Below are 25,827 nucleotides of genomic sequence, written 5' to 3'. Positions count from 1 at the left end.
TAAAACAATTCTTATAACATTAATATTAATAAGTCCTGTTGCTCATGTGGCCAGCTAGAGAATAATGTTTAATTAAAATGCTGGCTAAACAGAAAGCTCTTTGCCTGGCGCCGAAAAGCCAAAAGTGTTTGAGCCAGGCAGATCTCTATAGGGAGGGCATTCCAAAGTTGGGGGTCAAAAGCTGAGAAGGCCCTTTTTTGATATGCCATCCTCCTCACCTCTTTCAGGGATGGGACCTTCAGAAGGGCCTCCTGGCCTGATCTTAGAGGACAGGCAGGCTCATATGGAAGAAGACCATGCATGTGTATTAAAGGCTTGTAAGCTTTGTGGCTAGGAATTTTCTTACTCAATGTTAACAAAGATCTGATGCCTACATCCTGCCATAGTCTTAAACATTCCATCCTTCCTGTCACTATACAGTGGTGCCTCGCTAGAGGAATTTAATTTGTTCCGCAGTTAATGTTGTCAAATTAAAAAAACGGAAAACATTCTTATTGCAAAGCATGGCCATAGGAACATCTGTCTTGCCAGTCATCAATCCCATTGCCAAAACCATTTGTCTTGCAAATTTTTTGTCCTGTGAGGCATTTGTCTTGCGAGCCACCACTGTAATGGTAATGTTGATGTAATGTTGATGACTCGCAAGACAAATGTTCCTATGGCCGTGCTTCGCAAGACGACTGTTTTCCATTTTTTGTTCCTGCCTCATGTTTGCTGATTTTAAATGTTTTTCAATGATGTTTAAAAAGTTTTTAATTGAAATTTTTAAAATCATCTGCACAATATGTATGGCTTTAAAGAGCACTTAATAAACCCTTTGTAAACCAAATTTGACTTTATTCTGACTTTTTTGCCCATAGGAACACATTGATTAGATTTCAATGCATTCCTATGGGAAAACGCGTTTCGCAAGATGAATTTTTCACAAGACAACATTAACCACAGAATGAATTACATTTGGCTTGCGAGGCACCACTGTATTCTCATTACATATGCCTGGCAGGATAGCCTTGGTTTACTCATTTTTGCTCTGATGAGAATCCAGGCTTGATTTGATTGAGCATACACTTATTTGCCTTTCTGGTGGTCTGTTGTTCTCCTCCAAAACCATGATTTCTGGTGCTGAATTCTGCCCATCATTCTGGAGAGCAGTCAAAAATCAGAACATAAGAAGAGACACTTTTTAAAAACGGACAACTTTCATGGGAAGGAGAAAGTTTTGACAGGTCTTAGAGCACCTTTGGAATTCTTGACCAACAATCCTGGAGTTGACAGACCAGTGGCCTCTCTCAGCTGAAGGCAGCTATTCAAGTACTTGAGCAGGATACAAAGTCAACTTACACATCCTCCTTCTTCCTGCGCCATATGGAGAAATCCTTGTTAAATTTAAAAATTCCAGTGAATTGAGAGAAGGATGCTTTCTCCCTCTGAGGTGTCTCACAAAGTTTTCTGACTTCAAAATAAAAGTAGGCTGCCCTGCCTGACAGAAAAACACCAACACATCTTCTGAGTTTTGTTTATCTTCCCTGTAATTATTAAAATTGCTTTCTGCAGTACCACTACTTTTTTTAATCCCCCAGGACATGTTTCAAAAACAACCAAAAGAAGGAACAAAAATATCCCTTTGCTACTCTGGAGTATTTCCCTCACACTATAAAATCTCCTGTCCAAACAACCTATAACATCTCAACCTCAGAATCTGGGGCAGAGATACCTTGTCAATTCTAGCTTTTCTGTCTCTCCTGCCAAGACAGATAGAGTTCAGACGTGGTGAACGTAGGAGGTCATTCATGGGGTCCAATGTGGACATTGCTAGATGTTTGCCAGCACATCCTCTGTTTGTGTTGTTGTTATTACTCCTCCTTCTCCTCCTGCAGCACTGGTGCTTGTGTGACAGATTGAGGACCTCCGTGTGTGGTGGGAGACCAGCAGCTCAGATCCCTTCAAATGACCCTAAAGATGAGATGATCATTGGTGAACTTGCATCCATTTCTCTTGGCAACTTCACCCTGGAGTCCTTTATGAAACAACCACCATCCCCGAGGAATGATTAGTAAGTAGGTCTTAATTGTTTGATTTTGTTAAGAAATGTGTCATTAACAACTCCTGATGTTCTTTTCCTTTCCTTTCTACTGATTTTCTATCTTTCTTAAGTTTTTATTATTTTGTTGCTTTGTATATGTGCAGTATATTTTTATTATTCTTTGTCTGTTAGCCGCCTAGAGTGGTCCTTAGTTGACCAGATAGGCGGGATATAAAATAAATAAATAAATAAATAACCCAGAGATGCTTTGTAGGATGACAAAATAAATGGTGCCATCCATGTAGAGAGTAATTTCTGTTTTTGTTCTTTCAACTTAAAGAAAGAACAAACAAATATCCCACTATCTCATCTTTATAAACAGAACCACTGGGAGGCTGAGATTAAACCGTGTCTTCAGTAAAATTTATTTTACCTCCGTTTCCTCTTCCAAGCAGGTTTTGAGGCAGGCGCAGGATGTCCATTTTAGAGGGAACAAAAAATAGGTACTCCCCCAAGCAATTGGGAGTTGGCTTTTTCCTGGATTGGCAGAGTTTTCTAAATGCTGGTTTTTCATTTTTCTGCTGGCATGTTCCATTCTTTCAGCTACGGATTTCAAGGACGAGAGATACTCTGGTTGTATGTCGTAGTTGTACCTCTTTTATGTACACAACCATTTTGCATTTCAGTCGTCCCTTTGGCTTTCCAGCATAAACTTTAGATGATCCTCTGTGTATTGTTTCTTTCCATGGAAGGAAGATACTCAGCAGAAACTAACTAGAATGAAAACCTGATGTGTTCCTTCCCTCTCCTCTCTTCTTGTTTACTTTCCATCCTGTTGAATTTGTTTATTGCGTAATAATTCTTTTTCTATTTATCTGTATTTTATGTTGTAAGCTGCCTAGAGTGGTCGTAATTGACCAGATAGGTGGGATATAAATAAAAAAAAATGTCCTTGAGATCTACCCTTGGACACCAACACCGGTTTGATTTTCTTTGGTGTTTTGAGGGGCAGAGAATTAGATGAGTGGATGAGAGAGAGGTTGGGAAGGTGCGCATCAGCCGGAAATGGAACTGAAAAGTTGTGAAAGATAACAGAAAAAGATCCCCCCCCCCTTAGTTCATTGAAGAGGAAAAAAATAGAAGGAAAGCTATGGTGACAGAAGAAGGACAGGGAGTTCAAAGTGCATTGACAAAAAGGTTTGGACTCTGTGGGGACATGATATCTTCAGAACTAACTGTTAAGCTCATTTAGGAAAAGCACTGCTGTTAAACCTCTGGTAAGAGGGAATCTCAGATGTTCCCCCCAAAATACTTCCTGAATGGAAATGAATGTGGACTTGAGACCTCCGTGACTTCTGAAAGGGAATCCATATGTGGTTCTTCATTGCTCAATTCTGCCCCTGCACTCTAAGCCAGCCTAGTGGTAGTGAATTTGATCGTGCTATGCCGACACTTTATTCTTCTACTCCTGTTGCTTTAGGAGACAACACAGTTTCGTGGTTTTACCAAAAAATGTTCAGAATGCGTGTTCCAACATGCAACTCATTGCAATGAACAGATTATATCAGAAACTGTAACATATTTGATTCTTTGAGGTCAAGGAGTGAAAAAAACATTTTGAAATGTCATTGCAGTCTGCTCCCTAAACTCTACCAGCATGTCTTGGCCTTTGCTTTTGCTCTCCATGAGATCAACAAGAATGCCGAGCTGTTGCCAAACATCACACTGGGTTACAAGGTTTATGACAACAGTTTTCTTTCCTGGACAGCATGTTCTAACACAGTAGATCTTCTGTTCCTGGGGAAAGGAAACCCCCTCAATTACGACTGTGGAAGGAAAGAAAAAGCCTTGGCTGTCATTGGTGGGCTCACCTCTCAAAACTCCGTGCAGATGGCACACATTTTAAACATCTACAATATACCACAGGTACGGTTTTAGAGATAGTAGATGCCTAAGGTGGAGAGATTCCACCCTTGAATTGGCCTTCTCAGCCACACTAGATGCTGTTCCCAGTCCTCTGTTCGGAGCATGTTACTATAGTCTCTCAAGACTAAAGGATGCTTAATCTAAGGTGGAGAGTTCTTTTCAGTTTCTCCTTGAATTCCTTCTACACTGTGCATAGAATTTAACCTCCAGTTTTGAGTCAACAGCATCAGATGAGTTTAGTATGTGGTATAAGAGAGCATTTGAGAAGTAGAAGAGAAAATCTTGCCAGCTTATATTTAGTGGAATCAAGAATTAAACCCCGGTCGACAGATGCAGTGTGGTGTAGTGGATGTAGTAATGGACTAGGACTTGGGAAGCCTGGGTTTGATCCCCTGCTTAGTGATGGAAATTCACTGGAGTTGTGGAATTGATAGAATCTCCTTTTAAATATGTCATGTATCTTGAAGGCCGCATTGAGCTTAAGTCAGTTCTAATTTGATGGAACGTTAAAAGCAACAAATATTGGGATCAAAAACTTTAACACTGGTAAACACTTGAAAGCAGGGTAGTGCAGTTATCATAAGAGTAGGACAACTAGAAGACCTGGTTTCAAATCCCTGTTTCTAATATTATTTGGTGGTGGCCATGCTAGACCACCTCTTTCCCGTATCTTGGAAACGCTACTGAGATCACCATGATTTGGAAGCAACCTGACAGCACACAACATCAACAAACATTCGGATAAGATTTGTTTATACTGGAGGGAAATACAATAAGAGTCTAATTTTAAAATATGCTGTGCCTTTTCTGTTAGCTTAGTTATGGCTCCTTTGACCCAGCGCTGAGTGACAAAATTCAATTCCCTTTTTTCTACCGGATGATCCCTAGTGAAGATCCACAGTATATCGGGATTGTTCACCTGCTCAAGGATTTCGGTTGGAATTGGGTTGGCCTCGTCGTGTCTGAGGACGACAGCGGAGAAACGTTCCTTCGAAACTTGAGACCGAAGCTCTTACAAAGTCATATTTGCATTGCATGGACAATAATGATCCCAAGAATATCTGAACACTTCCTAGATGAAGTAATTGCAGAAAAACTGGTACCAATTAGTATAGCTTTCGCTGCCATTGAAATCGACGTGATTCTTGTGCATGGAGACCGGCAGTCTCTTATGGGGTTAGAGTTTGTTTTAGAGAAATTTGAATATCATGAGCTACAGCCGCAAGAGAGAGTGTGGGTCACGACAGCTCAGTGGGATTACACAGCTACAGTGGCTGGGGTACCTGTGTGCATAGAGTCACTCAATGGCACCTTGTCATTTGCTCTCCACACAAATGTGGTGCCAGGGTTTCAGGATTTTCTTGAGAGCATCAATCCATTTCAGTCAAAAATTTATTCCATTCAACCGTTCTGGAGTACCGTATTCTTCTGCTCTCTCCCACTTCATGATGTTATATATGTATACAACTGCTCTGGGCAAGAGAAGCTCAAAGCTCTTCCGGGATCTATGTTTGAAATGGGCATGTCCGGCCACAGCTACAGCGTCTACAATGCTGTTTATTTTGTAGCACATGCTCTGCATGCCATTTATTCCTTGAGAGCCAAATGGAAAGGGAAGAGAGATGGAGACAAATGGGACCCACGGAACATTCAGCCATGGCAGGTAACCACAGGAAAAACAAAATCTAGAACAAACCCACAACTAGGAAAAGCAAAACCTTTTACCTCTCTCCCCCATCCCCCTGCCTCTGGTGCCAAAGTCAGAATAGAACAGTAAGGTCTCACTTCATTTCTGGAGTGATGAGAGAGAGAGGAAACCCACAGTTGGATGTGTCTTTTGTGGAATTGTTTAACTTGATGCTAAAATTTCTGAAGTTGAGTCTATCACTGCTCAGTATTGAATAGCTTGCAAGCTGAATTCATCAGTGGGCATGAACTGCTGGATAACGTAGTGGTTTAGGTCTCTGTCTGTGGAGCCAGAGGTTGGGAGTTCAATTCCCCACTGTGCCCCCCTGACAGGGGCTGAAATCAGCAATCCCTTCTAGCTCTGCAGATTAAGATTATTATTAGCCAATACATTCAATTATTTCTGTGTTTTTCTGCCTTGCTAAAGGAAGCCAATCCTTAGCTTGTTTTATTCTTGTCGGTGAGAATCAGTCCTTATGGAGATTTTTCCTGCCTGCTGGCGAAGATAAAGGGAATCTTCCTAACTATTTCAAGACACTTTCCCTTGTATTTTGAGTGGAACATTTATCAGTTTTTGAGAAAGGACATATTTCCCTCTCATTAGACTTGCAAAGAAGGAGTAAAAAGAATAGGATAGAGAATGGAAACAGTGTCTAGAGTGTATGTTGGGTGAGGATAGGAATTTTCCTTTGACTAATTTTATGACTTTCACCCCCCTCCAATCCAGCTTCACTCAGTTTTGAAAACTCTCCGTTTTAACAATAATGTTGGAGAAGAAATATTCCTGGATGAGAATGGGGAACTGGCTGCCGTATTCGATATCAGGAATTTTATTGTATTTTCTAATGGTTCTTTCCAAAAAATCCTGGTTGGATGGATGGACCCACAGGCACCCACAGGCGAGCAATTCACCATTAATGGAAGTGCCATTGCATGGAATCAGAAGTTTAATCAGGTGGGGATGGGATGTTTATTAACAATTCTGTTATCTTTCATGAGCATATTTGAGATATTGGTTCCAGATCTGTAGATATTTAATCAGGAATTGATAGGAACACCAGGTATGGTGGAGGTGAGTTTCTTAAAGCACCCTTTTCAAACACAGAGCTCTGCCTGACTGGAAGAGAACTGCAATCCATGAAAATTTTCATCGTAACAAAGCTGTCAGATTTAACACTATCAAAATACTTGTTATTTTGTTTTACGCCTGTGTTTTTTCCACATTAAAGAGACACCTGGTTGCTGCCTTTTCTGTTGAAAATAAATTGTTTCATTACCAATTCCAGATTCATGTAACCTGCCCTGAAGTTTGGTTCAGACTGTCAAAAATTAATGTATTTGAGGGGCCATGAGTAATTGATATGAAGGGAAATGTAGGATCTAAATTAAGGATATTAACGATTCAAACAACAGTGTGAGGTACTGTATTTTTCCATGTATAAGACACTACTTTTATTACACTAAAAATGAGGGGTGTCTTTTACACGTAAGTAAGTTGAGAACATGGAGAGAACAAAATGGCCCATACCTTGCCTCTGTAAACAGGCTTCCTTCAATCACGAGGCTTAGCTGCCTCCAATCAGAAGACTTAGGTTCCTACAGTCAGGAGACTTAGTTTCCTCCAAACACAAGCCTTATGGAACTGATGTCAGCTGATGCTGAACAAACCAATTGGAACACACCTCATTGGAGGTGGAGCCTGTAGGCTCAGATTCAACTGGGACTCCTAATGTCTGAGTGTTCTCAGCCCAGAGGCTGAATACTCAAAGCTAAGTTTTCTTAATTTTTGGTTTAGAAAAGTTGAGGGCCTTCTTATAAATGGTAAATGTACTCTTCCAATATTTCAAGCTCACAATAACTTCTTCACAGACTCACCAACCTTCTGACACACACATACTCTAACTGATAGGAAAGGCCTTTTTAATAAACATCGACACAGACTCTTATTCCTCATTGAAACTAAAATAGACTTCTTTCTCTCTTAGCTCTAACTCCAAGTTTTAGCTGCCTCACTGACTGGATGTTTCCCACAACATTTTGATTATAGCAACCAATTAGCATTAAATCAATCAACCACCAATCACACTAGCATTCTTCTCTTACATATAAATTGTACAGGCATTGAGAGCTGTTGACATACAATCTTTGTATAGTTCATTATTAGATATGGGCCTTTCATATTCATAGCTAGGGATGGACTAATTGACACCCCCAGAACCAGATGGCCCACTCTCTGGACTCCATACAGTGCTGGGGTCCTCCTTCGGTGGTGGTGTGCCAATTCTGGCAGGAGTCCAGCTGGCCCTTCTCTGCCTCCATGTGCAGCTGACCATTGTGGTGTGGAGGTAGGACGGACTGTCTACCCATTCAGCTGATGAGTGGTCAGCTGCTAGGGGAGGTGAGGAAGGGCCAGCTGGTCTCCTGCTGAGATTGGAGTGCTGCCACTGAAGGAGGACCCCATCCTGGACAGAGCCGGGAGAGTGGGCTGACTGGTTCTATGGGGGTGGGAATTGAGCCATCTCAACACCTGTGGTGTCTCAGTTCATATTTTGTATCCTTAGATAAAACTATGAAATACCCATGTCTATTCATTATGAATATATTTATACATGGAAGGTTTTAATGAGGCAGAATAGCCACTACTTCAGAAAAGCCATGGATATTTAGGACACGTGCTCAGATATAGAGACAGCCTATAAAAAGTGGAACTGCATGACAGCAGCAATATTTCTCCCCCTGGAATTAATGTTTTAATTTGCTATGGTTTTGCTATATTCTAATTTTAGAAGATATTATACTAAAAATATTATATTGTTCTGAAATCCACACTGAAATTTTGCAAAGCACAGAAGGCTATAAATTTTAAAAATTCCTTCCTTCCTTCCTTCCTTCCTTCCTTCCTTCCTTCCTTCCTTCCTTCCTTCCTTCCTTCCTTCCTTCCTTCCTTCCTTCCTTCCTTCCTTCCTACCAGCCACCCAGCCAGCCAGCCATTAATTACATATAGGGCACAGTATATTGTTTGTTTGTTTGTTTGTTTGTTTGTTTGTTTGTTTGTTTGTTTGTTTGTTTGTTTGTTTGTTTGTTTGTTTGTTTGTTTGTTTGTTTGTTTGTTTGTTTGTTTGTTTGTTTGTTTGTTTGTTTGTTTGTTTGTTTGTTTAATTTATACCCCACCCATCTGGTCTTCCGACCACTATTGTCATGACAGTAAGGAGTGGCATATCTCCTTTCTTGAAACTGAGGAAGAGTGCTGAAGCTTTATCATCCCCAAGCATATACATTCAAAATGCCTTTCCTTATGATTATCATTAGATGCCACCCAAATCCACCTGTGTTGAGAGTTGCCATCCTGGGCAGAGCATTATCGTCCAGCCAGAGAAGCAAGTGTGTTGCTATGATTGTGTTCAGTGCTCCGCAGGGAGGATTTCAATCCAGAGCGGTAAGTGAAGGGTTTTTCTCCATAGCCAAGCAATTTAACATTCTAATTTATATTTGTTCTTACCATTTTTCATTCGTGTATGAGGGACTTCATACACTGACAAAAAGAGTGGACTTTGGAAGCAGGGAACATTGACAATGAAGAGCCCTGTATCTGCACAGTGATAACTTTTTTGTAACAAAGTAATGGCAGGGTGGCAGCTCAATAGACACAAAAGATTTGTTTACTCCCAGACTTCTAATACTTTTCTTCTCACTTTCAGATGCGAAGCAATGCCAGGAATGCCCAGAAGATGAGTATCCCAATGAAAATCATAACCAATGCCTTCCTAAAAAGTTGAACTACTTATCCTATGGGGAGCCCTTGGGAGCAGCTCTCGCTTTTGCATCTCTTTTCCTTTCCATGGGCACAGCTATGGTGATGTGGACATTCATTCGGCACCGTGATACTCCCATTGTCAAAGCAAATAATTGGAACATCACCTGTACTCTGCTCTCTTCTCTTCTCATCTGTTTTCTCTGCCCCCTCCTCTTCATTGGGTGGCCGGGGAAAGTAACTTGCCTTCTGAGGCAAATGGTGTTTGGCATCATTTTCACTCTTGCTGTCGCTTGCGTCTTGGCCAAAACCATCACTGTGGTGTTGGCCTTCATGGCCACGAAGCCAGGGAATAGGGCAAGGAAGTGGATTGGGAAGAGACTTGATGTCTTAGTCATCATTCCCTCTTCTTTCCTTCAAGTGGGCATCTGTGGTGTATGGTTAGCAATGGCTCATCCCTTTCTGGAGTTGGACATGCACTCCCAGATAGATGAAATCCTTCTTGAATGCAACGATGGCTCACCTCTCATGTTCTACATGGTCCTGGGCTACATGGGCCTTTTGGCTGTCATCAGCTTCATGTTGGCTTTCTCTGCCAGGAAGTTGCCTGATACTTTCAATGAAGCCAAGTTGATCACTTTCAGCATGTTAGTTTTCTGCAGTGTGTGGATATCGTTTGTGCCCACCTACTTGAGCACCAAAGGGAAATATATGGTGGCCGTGGAGATCTTCTCCATCTTGGCCTCTGGTGCTGGATTACTAGGTTGTCTCTTCCTCCCCAAATTGTATATTATAATCCTGAGGCCTGAACTGAACACAAGAAAGCATTTGGTAAGGAGACGGGATTGTTTCCAGGTGGAAAAATGTGGTTACTAGGATTAAAGCGTAAGAAGGGAAAAGTATAATAATCACTAGAAAAAGCTACCAAACATGTTGTGTAGTAGCTAGAGTGATGTATTATGGCAACTGAATTGAGCAATGTATCTAAATATGATGTAATAGGTAAAAGAAGTGCAAATTGTTAGGAGATATACAGTTGTGTAACCTGAGCTCACAAGGATTCACTTGATTCATTTTAGCACCTTCTGTAATCATAAAAATGTAATTAAAAAGGACATTAATTTTTGCTTCATTTTGGTTTCTTTCATGGGCTCTTTTCTTTTCATGTATTTTATGCACCAGTGATTTTTTGAAACACAAAGCAGTCCTACTGTTTTTGGTCATTTCATTTCATTTTTCCTTAAATAATTCTATAAACCAGGGACAAGCCAGGAACATAGAGTCAACCCAAAAGCCTGAACTCTTTAATAGTACTAAAAATGGCAGGTTCTAGGCAGAATCAGTCTAAAATCTCTAAAAGATCTGTAAAGCTACAACAAAACAGCAAGAGTGGGGCAGGCAACAGAGAATCAATTCAAACTCTAAAGAAACCCTACCAAAAAGCTCCAAGGAAACCTAAGGCAAAGCATGCAAAGGGATTCCATTCACTTCAAAAGCAGGCAATGGTATAGCAGAAGGAAAAATCGCCAGAAAGACAACCACCAAAATATCCTCATTTATCCAAATAAATGTACCATGAAATAAGCACAAGATTTTTTAAAAAAAAAAATCAAATTAATCAATGACTACACAAATACACAAACACACACATTTGCACATACAGAAAGAGACGGGGACACATAGTAAAAAAGATACCTTCAAAATCCCAACAGAGAATTCCGAATGGGGCCGAGAACCCTACCTTCCCACATTTCTTCTGCAATCTTTTGCCTTGCTACCCATTCCAAATGTCGAACTGACCTTAAATTGTTGGCATGAAAGGCAAACTGGTCACCCATATCTGGTATCTGGAATTCAAACTGGAAACCTTTCACCAATTACTACCATAATCCTGCTCAGGGTAATCAAGAAGTAGTGCAGCTAGCACCTCCACCTTCACTGGGCTGGGCCCTCTTGGAGGATGGGTACCACCTCCTGGTGGCTTCGTTGTCCCTCCCTGTATCCTGGGTTCCCCCCCCCTTTCCTAGACTGTCCTTAGAGTATCCTGTAAAGGGATGTAAAACCAGCATGACTTCCTGATGCAGACACCCTGACAACTGAATTCCCAACAAAGCAGTCAGGGTTGAACTGAGTGCCCTGCCATAATGCGGGGAGTGGTTGGCTGGCTGGTTCATTGTATAAGGTGTCCACGGTCATAACACATCTGAAGGGCAGGCTTCACTGGAGCCATAGCTGGGGATTCTGCTCATCCCACCACATGGCAGGGTGGATTGGAGCATGTATGAGAATGACTTCATTATAAAGAAGCCATGCATGTCCTGGAAAGTCCACGTCTTGAGTGTTCAGACCTGAGAATCCCACTGTAGCATTTAGGGAAGAAGAGACAACCCAATAACCCACCGCTAGAGCTCAAGACAGAGAAGACCTCCACAGCCTCTTTTCTCCCTTACATTCTTCCACACCTCAACATTTATTTCTTCTCCCAAATCTACCTGCCATATAGCTTTGAGAGCCTTCTGATAGTCCTTGGTTGAGCAGGCTGTCTCAGTACTACAAAATACCACAATGAGAAATGTTCAGACCTTGGTGAGATTCTTGACCTCTGTAGTATAAATGAGACAAAATGTGCTTTTTTCTTTCTTTCTCCAAGATTACTGCTATTTGACTCAGTGCTCTTAGGTGGGGTAGACAAAACATAGCAGACAGGCTACAGTATATGCAATCCCCAGGATCTTTGGGGCAATCACAGAGCCCTTCCCATTTCAAAACTGAATTCTATGTAGTAGAGTCAGACCTCAAAGGATCCACTTTTGCAACTTCCAGGGCTTCCCTATGTCCTTCAGCTCCACCAAGCCCTGAAATGCCTACATGGACATTTCCTGTTTAAATTTTTAGCAATACACCCGGTCGTTTGTGGCCAGCATCTTAAATAAATGAGCTTAAAGTAAACATAGTAATGTCCATCCATTGAGGCTGTACCAACAACAGTGCTCAAATCAGAGCACTACAGATCAATCTGGTTCACAAAGCGTCATGCAACTGTCAATGAGTATAAATAGCCACAAATGCACTACACAATATTGATATAAAATTTGGCCACAACTTTATTAGATACCAACCTAGCAGTTCGAAAGCATGTAAATGCAAGTAGATAAATAGGTACCACCACAATAGGAAGGTAACGGCATTCCATGTCTAGACGCGCTAGCCACGTGACCACGGAAACTGTCTACGGACAAACGCTGGCTCTACGGCTTGGAAACTGTGCCCTAGAGTTGGACACAACTGGACTAAATGTCAAGGGGAAACTATTCCTTATTAGATACAGTTGCCAATGGCTCTGGAATGTATTGTCATCAGTCACCCAGCCTGGTGTCTGAAGCTGCCCAAGGATGGGCCACCATCAGAGTTCGTAAATGTTTCTCTGTACATTTTTCTGTCCATGGAAGGAAGATATTCATTCTAATCTGCCTGTACCATGTCATCAAGATATATATACAGGGACATTGGCCCCTAATTGATTTTATTAACTCTTTTCAGGCAGAGATAATTGAATAGGAGGGTCTGATTATTCAGTGAGGTTTGTAGGTGCATATCAGCTTTAAATTGAATTGAAAGAGTTCAGAAACATAATAGAAAAAATATTCTCCTTTAGTTCAATGACTGACAAGACAAGGGAAAGTATGGAGGTAGAAGAAGAATGGGGGACATTCAAATTGATTCCACAAAGCAGCCAATTGCAACAGACTCTGTATCACTTTGGATTCCTTGAGGTCACCATGTAAGAAGCTTTTGAACTGTCTTTGCAGTGTGATCCCTAAAAACTATCAGCAAGTCTTGGCCTTGGCTTTTGCCATCCATGAGATCACTGAGAAGGCTGAACTGCTGCCCAATGTCACCTTGGGTTACAAGATTTATGACAATTACATTGATTCCTGGATTGCCACTGACAATACTCTGGATCTTCTGTTTGGGAAGAAAGGAAACCCCCTCAATTACAACTGTAAAAGGAAAGAGGAGCTCTTGGCAGTCATTGGTGGGCTCACCTCCCAAAATTCCATGCAGATGGCCCATATTTTAAGCACCTACAATATACCACAGGTATTGAAATGTGATGATTTAAGGATATATGGAGTTTATCTTTGGTATATGTATTGCAGAGGTACAAAGATCGCTCCGCTATGGTGCTGAGTTACCTTGGAGGGGAAGCTTCACTCTCCCATTTGGAGAGCAGCGTTGCTGTTCTTTACACCGCTTTCCGAGGGGAGGAGGGACGGAGCTTTTAAGAAGCCCTTGGTCCCTCCAGCTTAAGCCTCTTTGCCGTTTTGCAAGCGAAGAGGCGAGCCCTGCAGCCAAGCGAGGAAGCCGTTTCGTTTTACCGGCGCAAGGATGCTTCTCCCATCCAGGATTTGGGTTGCACTGCAACGCTTCCCAGCTGGTTTCTATTTGATCAGTTTATTTTAAACCTCTGTTTTTACTTGGTGGGAACAGAGAGTGATTGTAGTGGGAACCAGCATGTAAGGGGAGCGTTTTGGCTGTTTTACATTTATTGTTTGACCCGCCCCTCTTTTGTGGTCTCATTAACTAATATAAAAAAGAGAGAGAGAGAGATAAGAGAAAGGAAGGGGTATTGGAATTTTGTTTACAGAGTATAGTAGTAATTAAACAACAGGTAATGAATAAGGAGACAGGTTTAATTGGGTTTTCCACACGGGAGGCTGCTTTTCTCAGCAAGGATTTGGGTTACTCTTCAGCAGAGATGGCTTGCCGTTTACGAGATATCAGTTTAGGATGGTTACTTCTCAGGTCTTCAGGCAGCAGGCATTGATGGCTGTAAATTTGGCACTCATTTCTTTAGAATAGGTGCCGTGTCCATAGCTACAGCTTTAGCTTATGGTCTAATAACATATCATGTTTGGTCTGGAGGGCTGATTGCAATACTAGGTGTTTCAACTGCGCAAGGCATGGCATCAATTGTGAAGTTAGCTGAGCCATTAGGGCTAGCCTTAGATAGGTGATACAGCATCCAGACATACAGGCCACCAGCGAGAACTGTATAGAAGGTTTTCACTTATCGGACTTGGGTACGGGCCATTGCAACACAAACTAGGAGTCATCAGGACGTTAATCCACAAAGCAAGAAACACCCCCATCTCCACAGAAGCCAAGAAGATGGGAGACAGACATCTGAATATAGCCCTTAAGGCCTGTGGATATCCAAAATGGGCCTTTAACAAGGCAATGTCCTGACCCAGCAGGACAATGGAACAGTCTGAGACCCGGAGCTGACCGAAAATCCTTGTCATTACTTACATGGCAGGTGTGTCTGAGAAGCTCAAAAGGATTTTTATTACACATCATATACCTGTGTGCTTTAAACCCACAAACATACTAAGGCAGAGACTCATCAACCCCAAAGACCAAAACACAAGAGGAGTAATATAGTATATGTGGTCCAATGCACAGAGCAATGTTTGGAGCTCTACATTGGAGAAACCAGACCGCCACTAAACAGGAGAATGGCCCAGAAGATATGGGACAGTGGCTCAGGAGCACAATCTGCAGTGTTCCTTCATTTGAAAGACAAAGGACACTTGTTTGATGAACAAGATGTACTCATTTTGGACCAATAAGATCGGTGCTTTGAGAAAAGAGTCAGAGAGCCCGTACATGTGGTTATAGAAAAGCCCTCACTCAACAGGGGTGGAGGCCTTAGACACAATCTGTCTCCCGTTTATCATGCTGCCCTTTCATCCATCCCCAGAAAGGTAAAGACTACACCCACCAAAAAGGCCATTGTGAACAACCCTTTGTCCATCTAATGAGCCTATTCAGACCAGGGGGAAGTGAAACCTTTGTGGAGCATATATCAGGGGTCTCCTACCAGCTCTCCTCAGACCGAAGAAGTTGCTTTTTAGTAATGAAACATTTCAACCTAATTAGAAAGAAGTCCAGTTGCCTTGACTCAACTTTCGAATAAATAAATATTGAATTTAAATGTAATGTGGGATGCAACACTGCAAGGAATAATCAATTAGTTAACTGGACGAGAGAACACTCTTGTAGTCACACTGCTTGCTGGGGATCTCCTCTATGCTTCATGGGAAGGGCAGTCTCACTCACCACTGAGTGGTATAGGGGGAGCCTCTCAGTAAGGTGCCCGCCTGTGGGATTTCTACGTACAATCAAGGAGGCATGGCGACTGAGGGGATATACCCCTCTGCTTCCCAGCCAGAGGATGTGTGATCAAGCACATGATGGCAGTAGGAAGACCTGCCTTTTGCCTTCCTTCTTCTCTTCCAGTCCCAGATGTCCACCTGGGGATTCTAGGTGATCACAGGAGGCAACCTGGGATTGGACTAAGTCTAGGACAATGAAGATTTTTAATACTGACAATACTGAGCACAAAAAAATAGTTCCATGCATTTGATAAGCCCAGAATGCCACATGATCTCCCTTTCATTTGTGCTGAACTTCTCACCAACAGAAGCTCCAACTTGTCAAGAAGGATTCATTGAGGAATATGATCAGATGAATGGCCAGCTCTCCTTGCTCAACAGAAGTGGATAGTTCTAAGAACGTTGTAAAGTTAAATTGCAGGAAATAAAGCAATAAAAGCAATGTCAGAACCAGAAATTAGGTGCATGAATTTTCCAAAGAATCCCACAGGTATTTCCACCGGCATTCCGAGAAAAATCTGAAGTCTACCTAAAATCTATCTGATTTTTAGGGGAGATGGAGTTGGAGGTGATCCAGTAACATTACTATGCAAGAGGTGAGGACCACAGGGAGCTGTTGGTCCCAGGCTGCTCCTACTACAAATAGTTTAGGTACTCTTAGTGTCCTGTTCTGTGCATTGAAAATACTGATGCTAACTATCTGGTAGATGGAAGAGGATAAAAACAACCATTGAGAATTTGATTTTGGATGTGTGTGCTGCTCAGAGTGGTATAGATTTACCAGATGAGTGGGATATAAATAAATAAATAAATAAATAAATAAATAAATAAATAAATAAATAAATAAATAAATAAATAAATAAATAAATAAATAAATAAATAAATAAATAAATAAACTGGCTTGTATTGCAAGGACATGACTGGACGAAGCCAGGAGGACTACTCTCAATACGCTTTGCCTACCCTAGTTCTTTGTCCAGCAAGAGACAAGACTTGGGTGGCATGGGAGAGACAGAGGAATGTTGTGATATACTTTTATTCTATAACTGCCATGCCCCACAATTTGATGGTTTTGAGTTTGTCTAGCTGAAATCGGGACATAGAACAAAGCAGGGGTTTGCCAATCCACTGATATTGAAGTATAATCAGCTCCTAATGAATTCAACATCTATAAAAACAATGTCCTGTCAGGAGTAGATCAGGACTTCATGTCGTCTATGACAACCATGGGTCTGTCCCAAAGAATATCTGGCCCAACTCATATTGCAGGATGTACTCTGGAACCGGTTTTCTTGATCTCGGTGCAGAGGAAAGCTTTGCAGTTTATTATCATGGACAGATCACCACCTGCTAGAATGCAGTCATATCGACATTCATATCTTCTGAACAGGAGAGGGAGACAAATAAGATGGTCCACCTCAGGAGACTGGTAGGTCTGAATGGCTTCCTTGTGCTTCTTGAGAAAGTTCCTACCATTTCAAACTTTTCTAGATATTGTACTGCTTTCCAACAGCAGCAGTACTCATTCCTGTAATTTTTAAAATGTACAAGCTTTCATCCAAGATTTTTCAAGAGGTCAAATGTCAACATAAGCTACAAAAACTATTTTGGAGTAATGCCACTTTAGGGTGTGTCCTGCTACACATTGTAGCAGAATAGCTCTATGGATTGTTGCATTGAGGTGGGCCATATCTTTATATCTTGGCCTAATTGTCTGAATTGATGTGGAGTGGCTTAGGAACAGTTGGAAAACATGCTGGTTGATGTCCAGTCTTCAGTGGAGTTGGCTTTACCAAATAACAATGATTGTGGTCAAGAGGAGATACAATAAGGACAAGTTTCAAATTTTTGTGGGCTCTTGACTGAAGAATGTTGTCTTCGTATATATGCAGATACATGCAATGTATATATAACATACACACACATTATGGAACATGGAACAAAATGCTATAGGTATCACACAACTTCTTAATTTTAATAAAATGAGATGGCTATGCTCAAACATATGATAGACTCACTGTGTCCTAAAACAGCTTGAGTGTAAATATGTACTGTAGATAGTGGTCGTCCATTAAAACCACTCCAAGCCAACCATGATTATTTTTCATCCTCCTTCCAAAAACCCATAATTTCAGCCATCTTGTGTTTATATCTCTAAGGGAAAGAGCTTAAGAAGAAAAGAATTTCACAGTCAGGAATGGAGATATTAAGTAGGTTATTTGGCCTACAGGAGTAATACAGTACATGTATGTTATTAAAGACCTCTTTCATATCATGAACAACATGACTTCAAACTGAAGAACATATCAATCATACAAAAATTTTTCACGTTTATTTTTAAATAAAACATTTTTATTAACGTATACATTTTTTCAACTAGTGTTTTGAGCAAGAAATTGAACTACATAGGTGTTGAGTTATATTGTTTTGCCAAAAATGTAGGCATAAGACAATTTTTCAATGTCTTGGTCAATTATTCTGAAAGAATTGTAATTCCTTCTTAGCTGCGTACTCATAAATTGGTTTTCCTGAAGCCCTAATTAACACTACTTCTTTTTCTTCCTAATTGCTCTCGGGTGTTTAGTTCAGGCCGGAAAATCATAATGTAGCATTTAGGGAAGAAGAGGCAACCCAGCAACCCACCACTAGAGGTCAAGATGGAGAAGACTTCCACAGCCACGGTGTATTTCCCTTTGGTGCCCAGGTAGGCTGGCACAAAAGACACCCATATGCTGCAGAAGACCAACATGCTGAACGTAATCAGCTTGGCTTCATTGAATGAGTCGGGCAACTTCCGGGCAAAGAAAGCCACTGTGAAGCTGATGATGGCCAACAGCCACATGAAGCCCAGGCCAAGGTAGAACATGAGATCTGAACCTTGGTTGCATTGAACTGTGATGGTGTCACTCTGGGAATGCATGTCAGATTCTGGAAATGGGGGAGAAGTGGCCAACCATACAATGCAGATGGCAGTTTGAATCAGAGAGGGGAAGATGATGACTGACAGAGCAAGTCTGTTCCCAAGCCATCTCCTCATCTGGCTTCCAGGCTTGGTGGACATGAAGGCCAAAATCACAGTCAAGGTTTTGGCTAAGACACAAGCGATGCACACAGAAAAGATAACACCAAACACCATCTGTCTCAAAAGGCAGGTTATCTTCCCAGGCCACCCAATGAAGAGGAAGGAACAGAGAAAACAGAGGAGCAGAGAGGAGAGAAGAGCACAGGTGATTCCCCAGTTATTGGCCTTGACAATGGGAGTGTGGCGGTAGAGAAGGAATATTCCCATCAGCACAACTGTGTTCCCACTAAGGAAGAGAGCAAAAGACACAAGAAGTGCTCCCAATGGTTCACTGTAAGAGAGGTAGCTTAACTTTTTACCAATACACCAATCTTTGTTCTGGTTTGGATAGTGGTCTTCAGGGCACTGCTCACATTGGGCTGCATCTGGAGAAAAGAAAAAAAAAGTCCTACTGTTTGCAGAATGCAAAAACATTTTCATTTTCATCTTCAATTGACCAAAAAAAATGTAAAGAAAGCATGGACTTCCATTCAGTTTTTAAATAGTAGCATTGATTGCTTTTTCAGAATGTTCTTTGGACTCAAGCAATGCATTCCTGTTTTGGTATCAGGAGAAGAGGAAGAGGGATCTTCACCTGAAGGTCCACAAAACTCTACAATCCTGCACCTACCCATCTGGGTTGAAATCCTCCCTTCGGGGCATTCCACACAGTCATAGCAACACACTTGTTTCCCTGGCTGGACAAACATGCTGTGCCCGGGATGGCAACTCTCAACACAGGTGGATCTGGGCACCTTCCAATGAGAAAGAAAGGTGTTTAGAAGGTGCCACATTTGGTTACGACTGACAAAGCTTTACAGATGCTTTTTAGCTTCCAGGTAGGGACATACACCACCACAACCACCACTGTGGCAAACGACAGTGATCATGATATATTGGCCAGCATTCCATTGCTGCCAAAGTTGGTGGTCGCCACTTTCAGATATTAAAGAGTCCCCTTCATCTGCATTCTGTGGCTATCAAAGGCCTCCCTAGAATGAAGGGGATTACTCTCTAGATCACTGGAACCTCCAAAAACTAATTGTACAGGAAGTTCTATTCTATGGTAATAGAGTGTTGACACAAATATAATTGGGCCGAAATATTTATAGAGGTGAAATTTAAATTTCCTATATGGAATCAGAGATATTACAGGCACACAAGAAGTGTATCTTTAACATTCCATAGTGATTCAAATCAACATTCTGTTAGCCCTTTTTGATAGGAGGGGACATTCCAAACAATGCTTTAACATTCTGGAGAATCTTGAATGTCATCTATGTGTTGCCAAATGATTGCTGATAATTTGGATTTGATCTGTGCCAAATTTGGAGGAGGTTGGAAAAGTACTTTTTACAAATCCACTTTGTTTTCCAAAACATTCCTACACTCCCCCAATATTACACCTGAGTTTGAAAGAGCCAGGAGATTCAATCCTTATGAAGGAATGTGAAAAATTAGCTTTTCTATGCATGATTCAAAATGCTAGAATATAAAGAACCTGAGTAGTTGGGTATGCCATGATGACAAATCCCGCTGATAATTCACATTTTAACCTTAACAATCTATACTATGACAGTGTGTATCATGTCTACATCATAGTGGCCAAAATATTCCTGTGGTTTCCCCGAAGTGGTAGGTTTGGCAAAGAATAAAGGATGATAGGGAGATGGCAACAACACTTAGCCCTGCTGGAGCTGAATGGTTCTGAGTTTTTAGGGGAGTCGTCATTTTCTGTAAGTCCCTAAGCATTTCAAGGATAGAACACAAGGGGTGCCAAGGGATATATTTGCCTACACAAGGCCCTTTCCTCTTGGAACAAAGTACAGCTGACAATTAGCTTAGTCTAAACAGGAGCAGCTAAATCAGTCCATTAATGCTAGGAATAAGCATCCCCACCTGATGGAACTTCTGATTCCACACAATGGCGCTCCCATTGATAGCGAATAGTTTGCCTTCAAAGGCCAGGGGGTCCACGTGTCCCACTCGGACTTTCTGGAAGGACCCGTTGGGAAAGACGAAGAAGTTGTTGATGTCGAATCCAGCTGCCAGTTCCCCCTTCTCATCCAAAAATATTTCTTCCCCAGCATTATTGTTAAAATGGAGAGTTTTTAGAATTGAGTGAAGCTGTATTAGAGGAAGAAAAGGTTTACACTTTTAGTCAGAGAGAAATATATCAAAGCTCTGTACAGTCCGAGTGCACTAATGACTACATTTTTCATTCCGTTCATCGCTCAGCAGTGATAGCCCTCAGCTTAAGAAACTCTAGGATCAAGTTGGATCAATTCATGAAGTCCATCTTTCTCTTTCTGCCCTTTGAGTAATGAGTCCAGATTTTACTTTTCTATCCTGTTCCCCAAAACTGGAGGGGCTACCACCTTTTGATCTACCTGGCTATTTATATGATCCTAAACTTCACTTTTCATGTAATTACCTGCCATGGATGAATATTCCAAGGATCCTGTTTGTCTCCATCTCTCCTTCCTTTCTGTTGGGTTCTCAATGTATAAATGGTATGCAAGGCATGTGCTACAAAATAAACAGCATTGTAGACACTGTAGCTGTGACCACTCATTCCCATTTCAAAGACAGATCCAGGAAGATCTGAGAGCTTCTCCTGCCCGGTGCAGTTGTTTGCATCTCGATAATGCAGGTCATGCAGTGGGAATGAGCAGAGGAATACTGTGAACCAGAACGTAGGAATGAAATAGATGTTTGAGTGAAAAGGATTGATGTTCTCCAGAAAGTCCTGAAATCCTGGCACCACATTTGTGTGGAGGGCAAATGACAAGGTTCCATTGAGTGACTCTGAGCTCAGTTTTAACCCGGTCGGTAAAGACGTGTAATCCCACTGAGCGGTCGTCACCCACACCCTGCTTTGTGGTTGTCTCACAAACAGTTCAAAGTAGAATAGAGTGAGGTATAATGCCTCCAAAGACTGTTTGTCTCCATGCACAAGAACCACATTGATTTCAATCAGTCGGAAACTGTACAGAATGGGTTCCAGTTTTTGAACTAGTAGTTTATTCGGTAAGTGCACAGATACTCTAGGGATCATCATGGTCCAGGCGATGCAAATATGACTCTCAAACAACTTTGGTGTCAAATTTCTAAGGAAGGTTTCTCCATTGTCATCGTCTGGAACAATGAGGCCAACCCAATTCCATCCAAAATACTGGAGTAGGGAAACAATCCCGGCATACTGTAGTTCTTCATTGGAGGTCATCCGATACAAGAAGGGGAACTGAATGTTGTCACTCAGGGCTTCTTCAAAAGAGCCGTAGCTGACCTAAGTGAAAAATATGCAATGCATTTTAAACTAAGAAATCCTTCTCACTTTCTCCCCAACATAACTTGACCTAACCTTAGTTTTTGTTGTTGTTCTGGGTTGTCAAGGAACTTCTGAATCATGGCAACCTTAACAGGGTTTTCAAGGAGTTAGCACAGCCATGAGAACAAAGTGTGGTTCCTTTGTGAAATAAGGGCTAAATGATGCTTTCTGTGTTTTTGAACACTCTCTAAGAGCACCATTCTAGGACTTAATGAGGATTTGATACCATGTCTTCTGCTTTCTCTCAGTGCGTACATGTTTAATTCTTAATCCCACTGAATATAATATAGCAAGATTTCTCTTGGAATTAAGCCTCCTATAAATTCATTTCATGCTATAGAGTCTAAATTTGGCACATTCTTTTAAGCAGGCTGTAGAAGAAACTCAAGGAAAATTATGAGGCTAGTTTCTCCACATGGTTGCATCTATTCAATTCTAAAAGCATACCTGTGGGATGTTGTAGATGCTTAGAATGTGGGCCATCTGCATGGAATTTTGGGAGGTGAGCCCACCAACGACAGCCAGGACTTGCTTTGTCTTTTGACAGTTGTAATTGAGGGGGCTTCCTTTCTTCCGGAACAGAAGATGCAGAGTATTATCAGTGGCTGTCCAGGAATCAAAGTTATTGTCATAAATCGTGTAACCCAAGGTGATATTTGGTAGCAGTTCATCATTGTTGTTTATCTCGTGGACTGCAAAAGCCATAGCCAAGATGTGCTGATAGTTTTTTGGGATCACACTGCAAAAACATTTCAAAATCTTCTTACATGGTGACTTCAAAAATAGATGAAGGGTGAAGTATTTGCCCACCATATGAATAGAAGGATATATATATAGGAACATCAAAATCATACAATTGTAGTCTTTGTTACAGTGCAGGTACTGATTTAAGCAGTGAAGAACCAAATGTATATTTCACTGATAATGTCACTGAGGCTGCCAGTCCATGTTAATTTTTTGAGAACATTTTAGATTTTGTCTAGCAAAGCAATGAAGGCATTGGCTCTTTTTTTATTTCTATAGCAAGGGAAGTGAGATAGAAGCTGTGTGTTATGAAGTGTTCTGGATCAACATCATATTTCTTTACAAGAACAACAAAAGGTCAAGATGTACTTACTAAACCGTTCTGAAAGGTTGTGGATGTTTCATAAATGTCTCCATGATGAAGTTGGCAAGAGTTATGGATACAAATCCACCAATGACAACCTCTTCTGAAGGCATCTGGATTCCTGATCTGGAGTAGCTGAATCTGTGGCTGCAGCACCAGTGCTGTAGGAGCAAGTGCAGTGGCAAGAAAACCAGATGAATTGCTGACAAACGTCTGGTTAAGTCTTCGTTGGACCTCATGAATGACCTCTTACACTCACCATCAGTAAGCTTTATCAGTCCCGCTAAAAGACACAGAAGAGCTGGGACTGACACAGTTTTTGTCTCCCAGATTTGGAGACTGAGATGGTCTGAGGTTATAGCACAGGGGCCTTTATATTGTGAGGGGAATATTTCAGAGAATAAATGAGATGTTTTCCACCTTTTTTTCTTCTTCTCATTTCTGAAGGTAGGCTTCTGTATTCCTTGTGGGGTCTGAAGAGCAGAGGGACTGCACAAAGCTATTGTAATAATTGCAAGGATGATAGTCAAGCCTCAAAACATGTCTTGATGTTTTTCCTCAGGCTTGCTTTATCTTGAAGTCTGAAAACTTTGTTGAAAACTGCAGAGGGAGAAATCAACCTTCTGGCCACTGATCTGACTTCTTGAATAAAGAAGAATTTCTCAAAGACTACTGGGAAGAAGGAGCCTGGGGGACCTCTATGTTGCCCATGGATCCTGGCCAAGCGCCTTGACAGCTGCCTTCAGCTGAGTGAGGCCATTAGTACTGTTGATCAAGGATTAGAAGGGTGTCCTGAAAACTCTCAAAACTCTCTCCTTTCCATGCATTCTTCTTCTTCTTTTTGCTGAGAATTGGAATTGGATTTAATTTTTTTGCTGAGAATTGTAACTGGGGAGTTTGAATAGCAAATTGTGGCTTTTGCTGCTGAACTTTGCCTATAGTTCTGGGCAATAGTCAATTACCGTATTTTTCGCTCCATAAGACGCACCGGACGTTAAGACGCACTTAATTTTTAAATACTGAAAATTAAAATAAAATAAAAATATATAAACAGAGCAAGTCCCACACTGGGACTGCCAAAAAAAATCACCAAAAAACAAAGCAACATAGAAACATGCATCCCATCCCAAATCTACCCTCCAAAACCCACCCAGAACATTTTTTAAAAAGTAAAAATTAAAATTATTTAATTTATTTAATATTTAAAAATTAAATACCAAAAAATAAAGTAAAAATAAATAAACAGAGCAAGTCCCATGCTGGGACTGCAAAAAAATCACCAAAACACAAAGCAACATAGAAACATACCCCCAGCCCAAATCTACCCTCCAAAACCCACCCAGAACATTTTTTAAAAAGTAAAAAGCAGCAACTAATGTTTAAATACCAAAAAATAAAGTAAAAATAAATAAACAGAGCAGGTCCCATGCTGGGACTGCAAAAAAATCACCAAAACACAAAGCAACATAGAAACATACCCCCAGCCCAAATCTACCCTCCAAAACCCACCCAGAACATTTTTAAAAAAGTAAAAAGCAGCAACTAATGTTTAAATACCAAAAAATAAAGTAAAAATAAATAAACAGAGCAGGTCCCATGCTGGGACTGCAAAAAAATCACCAAAACACAAAGCAACATAGAAACATACTCCCAGCCCAAATCTACCCTCCAATTCCCACGCAGAACATTTTTAAAAAAGTAAAAAGCAGCAACTAATTTTTAAATACCAAAAAATAAAGTAAAAATAAATAAACAGAGCAGGTCCCATGCTGGGACTGCAAAAAAATCACCAAAACACAAAGCAACATAGAAACATACTCCCAGCCCAAATCTACCCTCCAATTCCCACGCAGAACATTTTTAAAAAAGTAAAAAGCAGCAACTAATTTTTAAATACCAAAAAATAAAGTAAAAATAAATAAACAGAGCAAGTCCCATGCTGGGACTGCAAAAAAATCACCAAAACACAAAGCAACATAGAAACATACTCCCAGCCCAAATCTACCCTCCAATTCCCACGCAGAACATTTTTTAAAAAAGTAAAAAGCAGCAACTAATTTTTAAATACCAAAAAATAAAGTAAAAATAAATAAACAGAGCAAGTCCCATGCTGGGACTGCAAAAAAATCACCAAAACACAAAGCAACATAGAAACATACTCCCAGCCCAAATCTACCCTCCAATTCCCACGCAGAACATTTTTTAAAAAAGTAAAAAGCAGCAACTAATTTTTAAATACCAAAAAATAAAGTAAAAATAAATAAACAGAGCAAGTATCATGCTGGGACTGCAAAAAAATCACCAAAACACAAAGCAACATAGAAACATACTCCCAGCCCAAATCTACCCTCCAATTCCCACGCAGAACATTTTTTAAAAAGTAAAAAGCAGCAACTAATTTTTAAATACCAAAAAATAAAGTAAAAATAAATAAACAGAGCAGGTCCCATGCTGGGACTGCAAAAAAATCACCAAAACACAAAGCAACATAGAAACATACTCCCAGCCCAAATCTACCCTCCAATTCCCACGCAGAACATTTTTTAAAAAAGTAAAAAGCAGCAACTAATTTTTAAACACCAAAAAATAAAGTAAAAATAAATAAACAGAGCAAGTCCCATGCTGGGACTGCAAAAAAATCACCAAAACACAAAGCAACATAGAAACATACTCCCAGCCCAAATCTACCCTCCAATTCCCACGCAGAACATTTTTTAAAAAAGTAAAAAGCAGCAACTAATTTTTAAATACCAAAAAATAAA

The 25,827-nt window shown here is 40.8% G+C and overlaps 2 protein-coding genes and 1 long non-coding RNA gene across 3 annotated transcripts; 2 read left to right on the top strand and 1 right to left on the bottom strand.

Moving 5' to 3' along the window:
* Window positions 1-1,779: 1,779 nt before the first annotated feature.
* Window positions 1,780-5,633, top strand: LOC144583415 (uncharacterized). Its single transcript, XR_013537178.1, has 2 exons — window positions 1,780-2,053; window positions 3,792-5,633. It is a non-coding gene; the product is annotated as an uncharacterized LOC144583415 (long non-coding RNA).
* Window positions 5,634-6,336: 703 nt separating this feature from the next.
* On the top strand, window positions 6,337-10,515 carry LOC140701347 (vomeronasal type-2 receptor 26-like). Its single transcript, XM_078377134.1, has 3 exons — window positions 6,337-6,590; window positions 8,945-9,071; window positions 9,334-10,515. Exons 1-3 carry the CDS (start codon window positions 6,513-6,515, stop codon window positions 10,260-10,262), a joined length of 1,134 nt encoding a protein of 377 aa, XP_078233260.1. The 5' UTR covers window positions 6,337-6,512; the 3' UTR covers window positions 10,263-10,515.
* Window positions 10,516-17,324: 6,809 nt separating this feature from the next.
* Window positions 17,325-19,100, bottom strand: LOC140708275 (vomeronasal type-2 receptor 26-like). The gene has a single exon (XM_073003663.2). The coding sequence runs from the start codon at window positions 19,071-19,073 to the stop codon at window positions 18,102-18,104; it is 972 nt and encodes a 323-aa protein (XP_072859764.2). The 5' UTR covers window positions 19,074-19,100; the 3' UTR covers window positions 17,325-18,101.
* Window positions 19,101-25,827: the final 6,727 nt, after the last annotated feature.

The sequence above is a fragment of the Pogona vitticeps genome, chromosome 6 (genome assembly GCF_051106095.1).
Source record: "Pogona vitticeps strain Pit_001003342236 chromosome 6, PviZW2.1, whole genome shotgun sequence".
Classification (NCBI taxonomy): Eukaryota; Metazoa; Chordata; class Lepidosauria; order Squamata; family Agamidae; genus Pogona; species Pogona vitticeps.
Note: the sequence above shows the minus strand (reverse complement) of the source record. Positions and strands in the feature narration are given on the sequence as shown.

Coding starts and splice junctions, on each gene's coding strand:
- LOC140701347 (XM_078377134.1), top strand. CDS start 6,513: ATGGACCCACAGGCACCCACAGGCGAGCAATTCACCATTAATGGAAGT. Junction 6,591..8,944: donor GGAATCAGAAGTTTAATCAG/GTGGGGATGGGA, acceptor GATTATCATTAG/ATGCCACCCAAATCCACCTG. Junction 9,072..9,333: donor GAGGATTTCAATCCAGAGCG/GTAAGTGAAGGG, acceptor TCTCACTTTCAG/ATGCGAAGCAATGCCAGGAA.
- LOC140708275 (XM_073003663.2), bottom strand. CDS start 19,073: ATGAAAATGAAAATGTTTTTGCATTCTGCAAACAGTAGGACTTTTTTT.